This window comes from Heloderma suspectum, chromosome 4, assembly GCF_057233095.1.
Source record: "Heloderma suspectum isolate Gila_16-S chromosome 4, 16-S_ref, whole genome shotgun sequence".
Classification (NCBI taxonomy): Eukaryota; Metazoa; Chordata; class Lepidosauria; order Squamata; family Helodermatidae; genus Heloderma; species Heloderma suspectum.
This window is the reverse complement of record NC_139461.1, coordinates 246,079,559-246,094,922: the sequence shown is the minus strand read 5'-3', so window position 1 is coordinate 246,094,922 and position 15,364 is coordinate 246,079,559. Positions and strand designations below refer to the sequence as shown.

At 43.9% G+C, this 15,364-nt stretch overlaps 1 protein-coding gene across 6 annotated transcripts in view; it reads right to left on the bottom strand.

The window, feature by feature from the left end:
* FOXP4 (forkhead box P4) overlaps nt 1–15,364 on the bottom strand; it is a 181,479-nt gene that overhangs the window by 36,022 nt on the left and 130,093 nt on the right. For 5 of the 6 annotated variants that reach the window (XM_084853115.1, XM_084853117.1, XM_084853121.1 and 2 more), the window contains 4 exons: nt 12,430–12,580; nt 7,897–8,101; nt 5,678–5,782; nt 2,904–2,991 (listed from right to left, as the gene is read on the bottom strand). In XM_084853115.1, coding sequence (XP_084709241.1) covers nt 2,904–2,991; nt 5,678–5,782; nt 7,897–8,101; nt 12,430–12,580 — 549 coding nt within the window. The remainder of the gene's footprint in view (nt 1–2,903; nt 2,992–5,677; nt 5,783–7,896; nt 8,102–12,429; nt 12,581–15,364) is intronic. The other variant, XM_084853120.1, reaches the window with a different exon arrangement.

Below are 15,364 nucleotides of genomic sequence, written 5' to 3'. Positions count from 1 at the left end.
GTGGTGGTATTTTCTGCTCTGGTGTGTCTGCTGTGCCAGTGACCTCTCTGTAAGGGAACTGCCTTTGGGTTCACAGAGACAGAAAAGGCTACTACTGAAAAACGGAGCCAGACACTATATACAGCACTCAACACCCCAAAACATATTTAATCTATTACCTTTCCACTCATATCTCAGGCATCAAGATGCTCATCCTCCAATCTGAGCTACTGGATCACTTCCACCATCATTCCTTTTGGCACTCTCACATGCCAGGTATCACTTCGTGCCTTCCTTTGCACTTACGTTTTCCCTCACCTTGACACTTGTCCATGCTTCTAGTCCTTTCTCCCTCCTCACTACTTCCTCTGTCATCTATCATTCCCATCATGCCTTTCTCAACCCACCCACTCACCTATCCATCCATCTCTCCAGATGTGCAACATTGCTTTAATTGCATGCTCCTGGAGTGTGTTTATTTCTCAGTGTGCGGAGAAGGGTGAAATATTCGGTGTGGCACAGGGAAAGAGTTTGAGTGCTGCAGAAGCAATGGTATCTGACACCATCTCCTTTTGTGTCACCTTCCTTTTCTGAGTGCTCCCCGCAAACTTTGCCTCAGTTCCTCCCTGACCTGATGGGCCGCTATGCAGAATGCAGAACACAGAACACACCCAAAGAGGGTATTTCTCTCCTCTCCCACTAGGTCTGGAATCCCTGCCCACAACAAAAGGAGAGGGCTGGCAAGGCAGGAGTTAAAGGCAGCAGCCAGAGTGGAGTTTGGTGCAAGTTTGAGAGGCTCTGACGCAAAGATGCTCTGGCACTGTCGTGGCTCTCATTAGAGCTGACAGATCCACTCTCATGATGCAGACACTCTTGCTGCCAACACAGCAGGAGCTCTGCAGTGAAAACTTTATAATTGGGAGCTCTGGTGGCAGGTTCTCCTTTTCACGCATGGAGCTTTCTGCTCTCTTAAAGGATTCTCTCCTCCACATTCCTTCTTTTAAGCTCTAGTAATTGTTTCAACCTTTTGCTTTAGTGAGTGTTTGGGAACCAGATAAGATCACACGGCTTGACTCAGGGTGTGTAACAATCTTAACTCTGCTCTCTGAGCGCTGCACTCCTTTCTAATTTAATTTTTTTCTTGGTGGTTCTGCTAGGCACCCCATCTGCAAGCACTGACTTAGTTTAGCTTCCAACAGAGGCTGCCTGCACTGTGTGTTATAGCTGGCCAGCTCCTTGGCGCTCTCCGTCCTCTGCCACTAATCCTGCTGATGCAGAGAGTCATGTTCCAGAGAATGCTGCTCCTTTCATCCCTGCACTGCTTCACACATAGCAAACTAGCAACATGGATAAAAAGAACTCCCTGCTCAATCCCTTCAGAATCCATCAAGCAAGCATCAGTGCTGGCAGCTTCTGAGAAAGAGCTAGTAAGTAAGGAATGGAAAATTCCCTGTTTATTTCCAACCCCGAGCAATAATTATATATCAGAGACTACATGCTGCTTTACCTGGTCCTACACACTATATAAGCATGTCTAGGTATCCCCTATGAATACAAGCAAAATCTTATCTTATCACCCCTTGCAATGCTGTTTTCCAGTTGACCAATGCTGCATTCTCCTGGCACTTGTTTACAAATTCTCTGAGGCCCAGAGTAGTTGTTTACAGCAGCTACATGGCTACCACTCTGATTAGCAGCAGCACATCACCTCCTCTCACTCCTGATAGCTTTCCATAATACAAAAACATGTGATGTAATGCCACCATGCTGAATTCCCAGGTCCTAAAATCTCAGGGAGAACCTGCATGGACAGAGGAAGTTCTCTTCTGGAGGCAGTTACTCTCCACATGTAGAATGCAATGAGAACTGAGAGGGAGGAGAGCTCGCATGCTCACCCCCCTCCTTGCCTGTAGAGCTTACATGCGAGGAGAACATCATGCATTTTGTATTACCAGATGTCCCCAGGAGCGAGCAAAGGAGATGCGCTGCTCCTGCTTTCAGTGGCAGCCACATATTTCTTGTAAGTATCGTTTGGGTATCAGAAGGCCATGAAGTCGTTTGGTGACATTCCTGTAACATGTTCAGCTCTGTAACCACAGAATAGAAGTCCTGGGTTATGGAAGAAAGGTTGCTTACACCCTTCTGAGCTGATCTGCACAATGCTTGCCAATTTCAGCAGGCATTGCGGGGTTCATGTGCAGCTGATTCACATCCAAGGTTCTCGCCACAACTGAAGGGTGACAGTAGACTTTCATCAGCATGACAGAATGCAGGACAGGAGGAATGGTAGCCAAGCCTCAGGTTGCAAACTTGCTATGCTACAGGTCCATAGATATCAGACAAGTGGTCCACTATGTTTTCTGCTTTCTTTATGTTAGCCTTCTAAAAAACACCTCTCCCCGCTACAGGCACCTTTTTGACTTGACAAGTGTGCAGATGGTGAGAAATCTTGCCACAATGGAACAGAACAGATCATGAAGGCCTTAAACCACTATTCACTAAGAGTATTTTTCCTCCATGTGAGATGTTCTCTAGCCCATCATCAGGCACACACCCACTGACAGGTGGAGAAATTAAATGTGAACTGGGTGGTACGCAGATAATTGTGGTGACTGCCATCCTTGCAACAATGAAATACGTTCTGCTGTGATTGTGGCGATTGGTGCTGGCTGTATCCAATTTACACTTCTGTTGCTCCATCCAATTGTGGGAACACATGTCGCAGAGGAGTGACTGCAGGGAAGGTGGCTGGGGAAAAACATGTGGGAAGCACAGTCTTTAGCTAGTCCTTAAGCCAGCATAAAAGGGCACCAAATTGGTCCCTTTGGCACATAAGATCCCAAAGGCTACAGCTCGATGATCTTGCTATGTTCGAAGATTTTGGCTTGAGCTAAATATAGCTCATTGCATGCATTTACACCCACCTGTATTTCCAGCTGCTGTACCACTTGCATTTGAACTCGACACTGAGCCGTGCTCCGGTCATCAAGTGCATGTTCTGTATTGAGGTGTCTAAAAACAGAAGACATGATTTTCCCCCTAAAGAGCTAACACAAGTAGTGCTTGAACAATCAGAAGTCCTTTGACACGTTTTGCCCATTTATTTTGATTCTTTAATATGCAGGCGTAGAGCTGCAATCTAGGCTGTGCTGTACAATGCATTTATTCTTTACCTATTTTTTATTTATTTAATTTACTCTATTTTTGTCCCACTCTTCAGACAATTATTATCACCCAAAGTGGCTCGAGAGAGATGTCCTGCCATCAGGTTTACAAACTAAAAAGACACACAAGGGAAGGGGAGCGGAAGGAAAGGGTAGAGGAGATCAGTTCCCCAAGGCCAGAATAAAGTGGTGAACTATAAGCAGGCATTTATATCCAGTTTGGGCCAGGTTGACCTTCCCTTGCTGGTGTTCTTGCACTGAATAGTAATTGGTGGCTCTTGTTCCTCTGGCTGGTGGATGTGGCCAGAGCGTTTTTTTCCCCTTGCTTCTATAGTCCCAGGGCTATAGACAGCTGAAGGTGAGTTTTCTTTTTGGCAGGGAGGGAGGAAGGAAACAAGTCCCCTGCAGCTGCTCTTCCTCTGGTCGATGGATGGGGCCAGGCTAGTCTTCCCCTTGGAAAGTGGGAGGGAGGGGTGAAGCCATCCATTGGCCCTAGTTCCCCTGGCTGATGGCAGAAACCACAGTGTGCTTTTCTTCTGCCACATTTATCACATTTTTATCCTGCTCTTCCTCTGAAGAGCTCGTTGCAGCATACATGAAGTTATCCCATTTTATCATCACTGCAAAGTAGGCTAGGCTGAAAGACAGTGACTCACCCATAGCCCAGTGAGCATAACTGCTGAACGGGGATTGAACCCAGGGGCTCCTGGTCCAAGTCTAGCACCCCATCTAGTACTCCACACTAGCACTACATATACACAGCAAATTAGATACCTTGGAGTATTTATAGTTTGATGGGACAAGACAATCACAGGCTTAAGTGGAGATCCTGAACCACATGCTTAAGTATTAGTCAGAAAGAGAACTCAACACTTCTGTGTCCTAATTTTCCTTTATTTTATTTCTTCGGCCAGGAGAAATAGGTCATAAGGACATAAACTTCATTTTCCTTCATTCATTCTAGCAGCAGCTTCTTCCCTGTAGGTTCATGTTTTTTTCCTGAATAAACCATCCTCCCCACCAGTTTATGCCCTGGTATTGCCACCATGAGCAGGTCCATGACTGAAGCGTCATAGACTTTTGCTATCCTAAGTTTCAGAAAGCCAATGCAAGTCTGGGCTTTAATTTCCATTTCAAAGCTTGCACCTTTAAGCTATGAATGTAAGCTTTCTTAATGTCAGCCAATGAATCAGAGGAAATGCAGGGAATAAAACTCATTTCATTCCAAAAGCTTTGGTTTAGTTATTAAACAACATTCCATGCAATGTTTTCTTACTATTTTAAGCAATGCCAAGACATCCTAGTAAGGGGGGTGGGGGTGGGAAAGCAGGATGTGGCTGTCTAATGTTGGGAGGCTCCTTTTGGACATCTAGCAGCACAGGTGGAAGCAATTCTCTCTTTTGGCCTTCCCCTATTCACACGCAGAAGGCTAGGATGGGCTTTGAAGGAGCATGCAAGTGCTCTGTCCATGTGCCTCAAGACTGTTGCAGTTGGCACCTGCTGGCTAGTAACAGTGATCTTTCAGTAGTGAAAGGCTGATGGGTGATGGCAGGATTTGCTGAAATGCTTCAGTTCACAGAATTAAGCTACAAACACACAGGCTGTGCTTTCTAACATCTCCAGCCCTTCTGAATGTTATTTCCAACCTCACAACATTCTGGTCAAAGGCAGTGGAGTGGGGGGTGGATGGAGTGGGGGGTAAAAATGAGGAAGAGGTATATGTGCATGTAGAGGGGGGTGGGGAGCACGTGTAGTCGAAAAGCATAGAAAGGGGGGGAAATAACAAACAGGCAAGAAAAGAAAACCCGTCAGTTTCATCTGATGTCTTTGCTAAAAATCTTGGCTACGAAGAGATCTAATTGCAAATGAACTAATTAAGTAAACCTCTGACGAAGCGTGAAAACAATTTGTTTGACCCTGACGCTAGCAGAGGGCTCTTAGACAGCGGAGTTAATCAGTCAGTGACAGAGCCCACAAGCGGTGTCAGCAGGCTGCCGTGCTGCCATCTGTTTCTCTCTAGTTCTCCCCCCACCCTCTCCTTTTTCCTAACATGGACGAGCTATAAACTTTGCTGGTCTGCCTCCTCTCTCCTCCGAAAGCCTTGTCATTTCTGCAGGTCCCAATCAGGCTCTTCTTTAGCACAGTCTTGCCTGCAACCCCCTCACCCTTCCTCTTTGTATATATCCAATAGAGGCTTGCAGCTTTTGAGATGTTCTGAGCAGCAGGGACTTAGCTGTATCTTACAGAAGAGGAATAGAAGGATTTAGCTCCATTTCACAGAAGGGGAATTGAGGAACAAGTATTGTGGTCAATGCTTCTAAGTGTAACAATGCCAGATGGGGCTGGGGGTGGAGGGGTCTGCTCAAGTCTATTTTCTGAAGTATCCAATCTCACTAATTATTGGTTTGCAGGGACCTTTTTGCTTTTTTGTGAGTTTGAGTTCTATAGTGTACGAGGAAGCAGGAAGCAAGGGAAAAACAGGCTGGGTGGAAGAACACAACAACGGAAAGCCTTACACAGAAGGGGTCACCTACTTGACAAACTGTCCCAAGTCCTCACAGAGGGTTTCACAACCAGGCCACTTGCACTCTCCATGTCCATACAGAGGGTGAGAACCAGGGGTCTCCTCATGAGAAGAGCTGCAAAGGATGGGCAAAGCAAAACAAAAAAGAATTACAATGGAACTGTTGAAGTCAGCTCTAGCCCTGCCTGCCAGAAGTCCTAATGAAGCCTTGGTTGAGATGTGAAGGGCCAGAAACCCCCCACCCCTTCACATTTCTGTTGTCCAGACCAGAAATACATTATATAACTCATTTGCTGCAGGTGGAAAAAAAGGCACACCCACATGGGAATTTTAGGGGGATCAGATAAGCTCATTCAGATCAGCCAGTCTCCACAGAACGTACACTCCCAGCATTGAGCAGATGGTTTTCCTCTGCATGACTAGCAAGGGCAGTATGATGCTAGAACTACAACTGCAGGTATAAACTACCAGAATGATCTTGGTCTTTTAGATCCATGCCCAAGTCTCATCAGTGGCACAATACGCCTTTTAACCAGCTTTAGGTAGTACAGCAGATGTGGCCCTCCTTGGGAAATATGATCTGGCCACATGTCTGGTCTCATCCAGCTTAGATTATTATAATGTACTGTAGATGAGACCGCCTATGTTCAGGAACTGCTTGGAACATAGTTGCAATAGAACATATCGCACCAGTACTGAAAGACCTTAACTGATTACCAATTTATATCTGGACACAATTCAAAGTGCTGGTTCTGAGCTATAAGGGTCTAAACAGCCTGAGACCAAGATATCTGGACTACCTGCTCACATGTGAACCTGCCCATTTGTGAAGATCTTCGTAGGAGGCCCGAATGTAGGTTCCTTCAACTTTTGAAGTGAGGTAGATAGCTACTAGACTTTCCTGATGTTGGCACCTGACTTGTGGAACTTCCTCTCTGTGACCATTTGTCTGGTATGTACTCTGCTAGCTTGCAGGCATGAACCCGTTTTCCCAGGCTTTTAGTGTGCCTTACAGATCCTGGTGCTGCTTTAATCTGCTCTCAATCTTGATTTATTAGACTACAATATAGGTTGCTTGTTTGCTTTAATATTTTAAAAGATATGTTGCAACACATCTTTTGAAGTACAAATGAAATATAAGTATTTCGATATACATATTTTTTAAAAATAAAAACATAATAGTTCCACCACCCAATGCTGTAATTAAAACTCAGTTTAACTGTGAAAGTTACTTGTCACCAAGTTATACTGGAGCCACAGAAAGGCTCTTAGGCTCTTATCTGTATGGCTACAGGTACCACATCATACCTATTTTTTTTCCTCCAGTGGACTTTCCCCAAATCACCAAAAAGACAGAAGTAGTAGTTCCTGTGCATGTGTGCCTTAACAGTGCTGCCAGGTGGCTTCAACTGCCTAGACTAGAGGCACTGATGCAGAGCTTCCTATCTCTGCAGTGTAAATCTATGTGATGCTTCTTGCTGGCAGACATACAGACGGTGTACTTAGCTCAGCTGCTTTCTTGTCATTAACATGAGGCTGACCCAAGGGAAAGAGTCACAATTATTCTGCAGGGTCTTTTATGTTCCTAGCTATCTGTAGAGTGCCCAAGCAAGAATGTGGGAAGCTATTGACTGGACTCTCCCAAACGGTGCAACATCTAAGCCATTTCCCTGACATTAGCTAATATGAAGAATTCTTATTTGGCCAGTGGGATGAACTGAAAAACTAAGACTGTGTCTGAACCAGTGCACCCACCCCCCCAAACAAAAAAAAAAGAGAGGGAGAGAGCAGCTGAGCTAGCATGGAAAGAGTCTCCTCAACAGCAAGGGAAGCCACTCAGGCATATAGTTACATTTTCCAGTGGCAACCATGCTGCACATGTAATATTAACTAAGCCCAGCTTGTAAATTATTAGGCCTGGATTGAGAGGGACCCAGTTTCTCTACTGCCACTCCCTCTTCTTGTGGCTTAATCCACTCCATTTATCACTGGAAATAGATACAATCACAAATATGACTCTATATCCAGTAAACCTACACTGTGCCAAACTGCAGTGCAAACAATATCACAGCCATAGGTCTGAAATTCAGAAGACAAACGTAGACTCAAGAGTTCTCCCAATCATCAGCACAGAATTTAGCTAGTGGACTACAAGGCTTCCTGTGAGATAGTTTCTACATCCTTTACAACTTCTATATCCTTTACAAATAAAGGCCCATTCACTTCTACCTGTCCCTCCTTTGTGCGAGCATGGCGTTCTGTCCATTAGGGAGAGGGTGATGGGAAATTGGAGGAGAGACCTTGGCGGCCGAAAACGAGGTAGAATTGGTGGTGTTGGTGCTGAGGTCAAGTCCCTCTTGCTTGATACTGTCTTCTACAGGCTGAGTAGCAGTAACCTCTTTCCACAGCTGCTGAAGGTCTGAGGGACACACAGCTTCACATGTTGGAGAGAACAGAAAGAAGTGAGAAGTGGGGACAAAAAGAGAGAGAGAGAGGATTTTAGAACAAGTCCTCAGAACCCATACCAGGACAACCAAAAAATACATGAAGGTGTACATTTCTGTTTAATTTAGTGACAAAAAGGGCTAATTAATCTCCTATTGATAGCTCTCCTCATGACTATGTATGCAATATTATTAATTGTGGTATCTCAACATCTCACAGTGTAGCAGTAAAGTTACTTCAGTTTTATGTGTTCTAGAATCTCCCTGGTCATGACAAGTTTTAAATTTGATGTAGAAATACATATTAAGGATCACTTAACAATTAATGTATAGCTAATCTGTGTTAGTAGATCCTGAATATGCATTCTTGCTTAAGAACATAAGAATGCCTTGTTGTATCAAATCAAACTGTATCTAGTCCACCATTCATAGAATAGTAGGGTTGGAAGGGGCCTACAAGGCCATCGAGTCCAACCCCCTGGTCAACGCAGGAATCCAAGTCAGAGCATCCCCGGCAGATGGCTGTCCAGCCTCGTCTTGAACGCCTCCAGTGTGGGACAGCCCACTACCTCCCTAGGTAATTGGTTCATTGCAGCAATCCCAGCACTAGAGGACACACTAGAAATTGGCCAGCAGTCCTCTGGTGCACTGCAGTCTACCTTCTACCTATCCCTGATACAGACTAGAAATTACACCACTGTTACACAGAGGGGAAACTAAACCAGAGGGATATATGTGTCATATGTTCGAAATGGACTTCGCACCTGACTGTCTAAAGATGTCATTTATTGATCAAGTTGATTGGTTTGAATGGATCATATGCATGTTTTAAGTCTGTCTAGGGACTCTGGGATGTAGTGGGCTAATCAGCAATATGAAATTCCAATTTGCTGCTCCATTCAACACCTTGTATAAGACTGAGCAAAACCTAATACGTACAAGTGGTTTAGGACCTTTGAAGTCCAAGACTCAGTGTGCAACAAGACAATGGAAGATAAATGGATCAAGTCTTCCATGTTGTTATTGTTAACGGTTAAAAGTAGGCCTGCCTCCACCCTCCACCCCCCCAATTTAATTCTCCCCTGTGTTCTAATTTCCCCGATCAACCTCCCCACAGCCCATTATTTGCCATATGGAAGAAAAGTACCCGTATGCTTTTCCATGTAGGACAGACAGTAGCTTTGTGGGGAGGGACTTCAAATTAGAAGCATGGTACAAGATTAAACCTTCCCTTCCTCAGTGACATGGACCCAATTCAATTTGGGGTCAGTTGGTGAGCCTGCTTTTAATTTAGAAGTAACAGTGAAAGATCCAAACACACATCTCCCACTATTTTGCCTAGTTTGGCCCTTCGTATCAAACAAATTCAGGTTTTGTGTATCATGCTAGAAGTCAATGTGTTTTGTATGTGTGACACTCCAACTCACATATAGTCCCCATACTTCTGCAGGGGTAATTTCCAAAAGTGTGCACACAGATTCTACAACATCAAATACATCACAAAAAGTAGCACAGCAGTCCTGTGGATGTATTTTTCCTTTCTGGTCTTTCCTATACACATAGGAAGGATGAGACAGATATGAGGGAGTACACAATCCTGCTACGATTGCTGCTAGAGTTATGGAAACAATGTCTGGTTCAGCATATGCATTTGTATAGCTGTTGCCCAAAATGCAACCATTTTATATAATCTCAGATCTGCTAGCACAAAAGGTTAATGCTTTCAGGCAAAGACAATTGTCACTCTAGAATGCGCATGGGAACCATTCACACCTAACCATCCGATAATGGATTCTATTTGATTTGTTTCTTTGTGGCACCCCAAATTTCATCTCTTTCTCCCTTTCTCCTTTTAACTTCCAGCTGATATCAAATTTACATATTAAAAGTAAGTCTTTGTCTGATTTAAAACTTAACCAGGATGCTTCTTGATCAGCTCAAAACCATCTGGCTCATGAGGTTACTAGCCACACCCGACACGTGTCCAACTCTTCGTGACCCCATGGACCATAGCACGCCAGGCCTTCCTGTCCTGTGATCTCTCCCGACACTAGGACCTGACTTAATTTTATTTCTTGGACCAGAGCAACTTGGGTAATACCTACTTAGAATCTAGCTTAGTGAGGGAAAGAGCTTGTTTTGTTCTCTGACAGGCCATAGTTAGTATGATAAGAATGCATCACATCAACCATTGGACTCACACATTCCCCACTCTTCGCCTGGGGCAATCATGAGGAGGAACTGGGAAGCTTTTACTTCCTGTTTAGAGTTTGTCATTTTATCCAAACCCAAACACTGTGGTTAATCTTAACTATGGCTTGTTTGAAACAGACCAACTTCAGACCATTACATTAACAATAAGTTCAGCCAAAATGCTAACTATGGTTAAATTAAATCGAAAGCAAATGTTTCCAAAGTCCTCCTCACACCCATGCCAGAGCAGGAGAAGGGAGTGGGGGAAGGTGCGAACCTTAGGCTCACTGTGACTCATTCTCCTCATGCTAAACTTGGACTAAACTTTGGTGTGATGCCCAAATGTTCTCAGTATGTTTTAAAGGTAACTGGCTTTGTAACTTTCGAAGAACTCTGGCACCTGAAGTCTTCACATGTTAAGACTGAGAAATACACTAACATAACATCAACACATGGAATATGCTTTCCATTTTGGAAAAACATAATGTATGAAATGGTCTTAAGTATCTGCCCTGACATAGCTAAAGTTCTTACCTAGCAGAAGATGGAAATGGCTAAGTTAGAATACTATCTTTGTATTGTTCTTATATGCCTGATTCTACACTATGTTGTTTTCCCTGAAATGCTTTGTTTAAAATTACCTAGTTTGCTAGGTATTATTAAATAGCTCTGGCCTGTCAACCCACCTTACCCACACTACCACTAAGATATAATATTCCTCAGAAGGAAAATGTGAGGCTGGAAAGATCAAATAAAAAAAGGATGCATGGGACTTAAATTTCAGTTCCAGATACACCTTGTGTTTATAAATATATGGTATCTCCTCTGGATTACACAGAAATGTGGAAGTTGCTTAGTTAATTCTCTTTCATGTTAAATATCACCCCAGGGCTTGGCCTGAGTTTGTAAAGTATCTTGGTTCAATATCAATACCAATTCTTAAATCCATAGAAGCTGGTAATAATACCCCCTAGGTGGGAGAAGACAGGAAAGGAAAGACAGGAAAGACATTGAGATTTACTCAGTGCCACAGGGGGTTGGTGGGGTTTGGGTTTTTTGGCATGTCTGGGATTATATACTATGAGTGCTCCTGGCAACATATGGATTCCATGCTATAGAATGCAAGATACATTCATTCTTGTCTGGATTTGGCTAGCCAGATGATCACACTGCCTTTCAGGTAAGTAGGTAGATTGAAGTTTATGGTACAGCAGCAGCCAGGTTTCCTTTCAGGAGGTAACTCTTAATTAATTGTCCCTTCCATATTTCCATTCAGTTCTTCCTTCTCTAAAGGATGGGTGTGGACTCAGTTCTGATCATCAGGGCCAAATGAACCCAGGATGTCAGACTGAAATTTCAAAAGAGTAGCTGAACTCTTAGCTTTCCATCCCAACTATCCCTGGGCGTCATGATACAGAGCCAAACAGGCTTGGGCAGGTGGTGAGTGCAAGGTGGGGGAGGGATGAAAGCAGTATTCAGGCACTCCTGCTGTTGAGGCCACAATGAGGAAAGGCGGGGGCACACTCATCAGCATCACTTGAGCACAGCTTTCAACCTCCCCCAACCCACCCACAGAGTCACTGCTTGGAGCTACCCACACACGAGAGCAGATCTCAAAATGTTTAAAGCACCCTATTTAGCATGAGGTAGGCTGAGTATATTCAGCCCAGGCTCTGTTGCTTCCCTTAAGGACTGCCTCTCTGGTGGAGAGGGGCATAAGGTCTCTGCATAAAGGAAAGCTACTTTGTGCACTCATCCCCTCTTTCAGATGGAAAGCTGCAGCATCACACTGGAGCTTCTGCTGGTAGGCAATTACTGCATTTTGCATTAAAGATGAATACAAAATATTAGGCCCTGTCTCTCTCCCATTAACAACAGCAACACAGCTCCAAGGCATTCATCAAACAGGAGGTGGATCAGGAACATTACATTCTGGTCTAATAATGCTGTATTGATGTCTGTTTTACAGCAAAAGCGAAAGCTTGCCAACTGTCAGGCCCCAAGTGCACTGAAAACATCCCGCTTTTAAAATTAACAGACAACCAACCGGCTATGCTAACTGCTGCTCTGGGTGGGCGGCTTACCCCCTACAGCACTTAAGAGCAAGGACGCTTATGCGCATTACCTTGTGGAAGGGTCTGCAGAGGAACGGTGCCTTGTCCTGGCTGTAAACTGACCAGCCCTTGTCGCTGGAGGTTTAACAGGTGCTGCTGCTGCAGCTGCTGCATCTGCAGTAGCTGTTGTTGGAATGCCAGCTGCTTATTCCCTAATGGCTGCTGGAAGACAAAAGGAAAAAATCAAAACACATTATTTTCAACCCTGCAGCCGAGGCCTCCCGGGATTCTCTAGGGTCTTGCATAAGCAGCCCAATCCCAGCTTTAGCCTTGCTTGCAGCCAGCACAGCTCACAGTCCTGATCTCTTGTCCTCGGTGGCCACACAGCAGATAACCAAGACAGAAAGCCTTTGATCTATAACAGCAGCAGAACGAAGGGAGGGCGGCGGAAGAAAAGAGAGCGAGCCTGCCTGGCACAGCACTGAAAATGCCGAGTCTTTCTGTCAGATGAGCATTTCCACAAAGTCTGTGCATTTGAATTGGGCATAAAGAGACAGAATTCCCGTTTCTCAGCTGAACCCATCTACTCTAAATATGTATGGATTGAGCTCCTGCGAGCAACAGGAAGGGCTTGTACACACGAACACTGTAACCTCAGAGACTTTAAAAGGCAACAGGTTCCTCTTCCTGCAATAACTCATCGCTGTCTGGGTCATGTCTAATCCTGAAACTGGAATACTGAAGATCTGGGGTCTCCTGCTGGTCTCACGGATTTTTTTTTTTTAAGATATATTTTATTGTATTGGCAAAAGGGAAGATACTCTATGAACTTATTTTATGCACTGCAGCCCTCTTATAAGGATTTACATATAGAAACTTGGTGATTTATGCAAGGCTTCAGAGAAGACAGAAGTTAGCACAAATGCGGGCTACAATTTATCAAAGGTTTTGCAGAACCTGTCAGAAATGTTAATTATGATCTTCAAATTATGGCCAGGAAATGGGGTAAGATTGTTAACCCAATGAAAAAAATTAAGTTGGAGAATATGGATATAATCACTTTAGGTCCCATGGAAATTAAGAGCACTAAAGATCTAAAAATTCAAGTACTGTAGCTTGACTGGCATGAAGGCAAACACGTAAACCAAGCTAAGCAATGTGGTGTCCAAGGGCACCAATATGTCCTCCGACACTTTTCTTGGTGCCCACCAAGCTGCCTCCAGCTGCTGCCATCTTCATTTCCCATTAATGTATCTAGGCTACATGATGGGGCTCAGAGACATTCTTAGGAAATGAAGACAAGAGAGGGTGGTGGGACTGATGGGAGAGAGCGAGCATCCATGGATGGTGATCCAGAGTGAGATAGAAAAAGAGATGGGGGAATGATTTGGCTGGCAGAAGAGCAGCGTGAGAAAGAGTGTTTTCCTTCTGGGAAATAGGTTTCTCTTGGTGCTGAAAACTGTGGGCTCAAAGGAGTTTAGTGTATTGTGGCTCAGACCCTACCTCTACCTTGTACAGAGTTGTTTGGGCAAGTTACTTGTCCTTTGTGACTAGCTACGCCTTCCATGGCAGCCACTGTGTGGTTGCACACATGACTGTTTCTCAAATTACCAAATGTGCCCACAGGCCAAAAAGGTTGCCTACCCCTGACCTAAATTCATGACCCAATGACATCCATGTCCAATTGTTTGATTGTATCCATTAAGATATGGCCCATTAATTCAGTGGAAGGAATAATGGTTCAGACACCCACGCTTTCTTGGGGAGTTTCTGGCAAAGCCAAGAACAAAATTAATTTCAAATATTATTTCTGAGGTAGCTTAAAATGAAAGCTCAAAAGCAAAATGAGAACCTCCAAGACAAACTGTATTATGATTATTATTGTTATTATTATTAAGTAGTAGTAGTAAAATAATTTATGCAGTGATTTTCCTAAGAAAAATCACTGAATAAATTATTGGAAATAATTATTATTGGGAATTGGTTAGCTTCCATTTTTTCAATGAATTTTTTAAATAAAAAAAAGTTCCTACTCAGAAGGAAGTCCCACTGAGATCAATGGAAGTTACTCCCAGCTAAGTGGTATAAGGATTGCAGCTCTAGGCATGGTAAGTGCATGTCCAAAGAGCTTATTAAATATCTGCAGAAGAAAAGCAAACCAGAGAACTGAAGGGAATTAACCAGAGGAGAGATGTGAAAAAACAATCAGTGCAGTGGAAGAGTAGTGGTGCTAATTTGCACATTTATTGTTGTTTATTAACTAAAAGTGACATAATTCTTAAAATATAACAGCATAGGCCATCTATACTGGCATCTGTTTCATGTCTAGCTTTAATCAGGGTTCCCCCGTTGTTCTAGTGCTAAAACATAGTTGGGAAGAGCAGAAAGTGTTACCATCAACAAGTTACATTTCCTTGTAGCATGTATTCTCATTAGCTCTGTTTTTGTTTGTTTCTGTGACCTTGTGGTGCAACACTAAGCCTCTACATCAGGGATGGGCAACTTGTGAGCCTCCAGATGTTTTGGCCTACAATTCCCATCATCCCCCACCATTGGCTACGCTGGCTAGGGCTCATGGGAGTTGTAGGCCAAAACATTTGAAGGGCCACACATTGTTCACCCCTGCTATACACCTAACTGCTCTACAAAGGACCAGGAATGCCAAATCTGTTACTCTTTCACCTCTGCCTGTCTCCTATAGATACTTCACCCATACCCCAAAGGTAGCCTCTGCTACTGCTTCCTGAATTTTAGCTCAACCCCAGCTTCTTCCATTGGGCCCTCTTCTCTGTAGTCTCATCCTCTGTAGTTCCAAACACCACTCAAGTATAGCCAAGGCCAAATGAATAGACTCTACTTTATGGGCAGCAAAAGAGACAGGACTTCTGTCATTTATTTATTTTGTAAGCAGCACTATAACACTTGACAAAATTAAAACAAAACAAACATTTCAGGCCCCTTTCCCACCCATTTGATGCTAGCTTTCCTTCATACTACCTCTGAGAG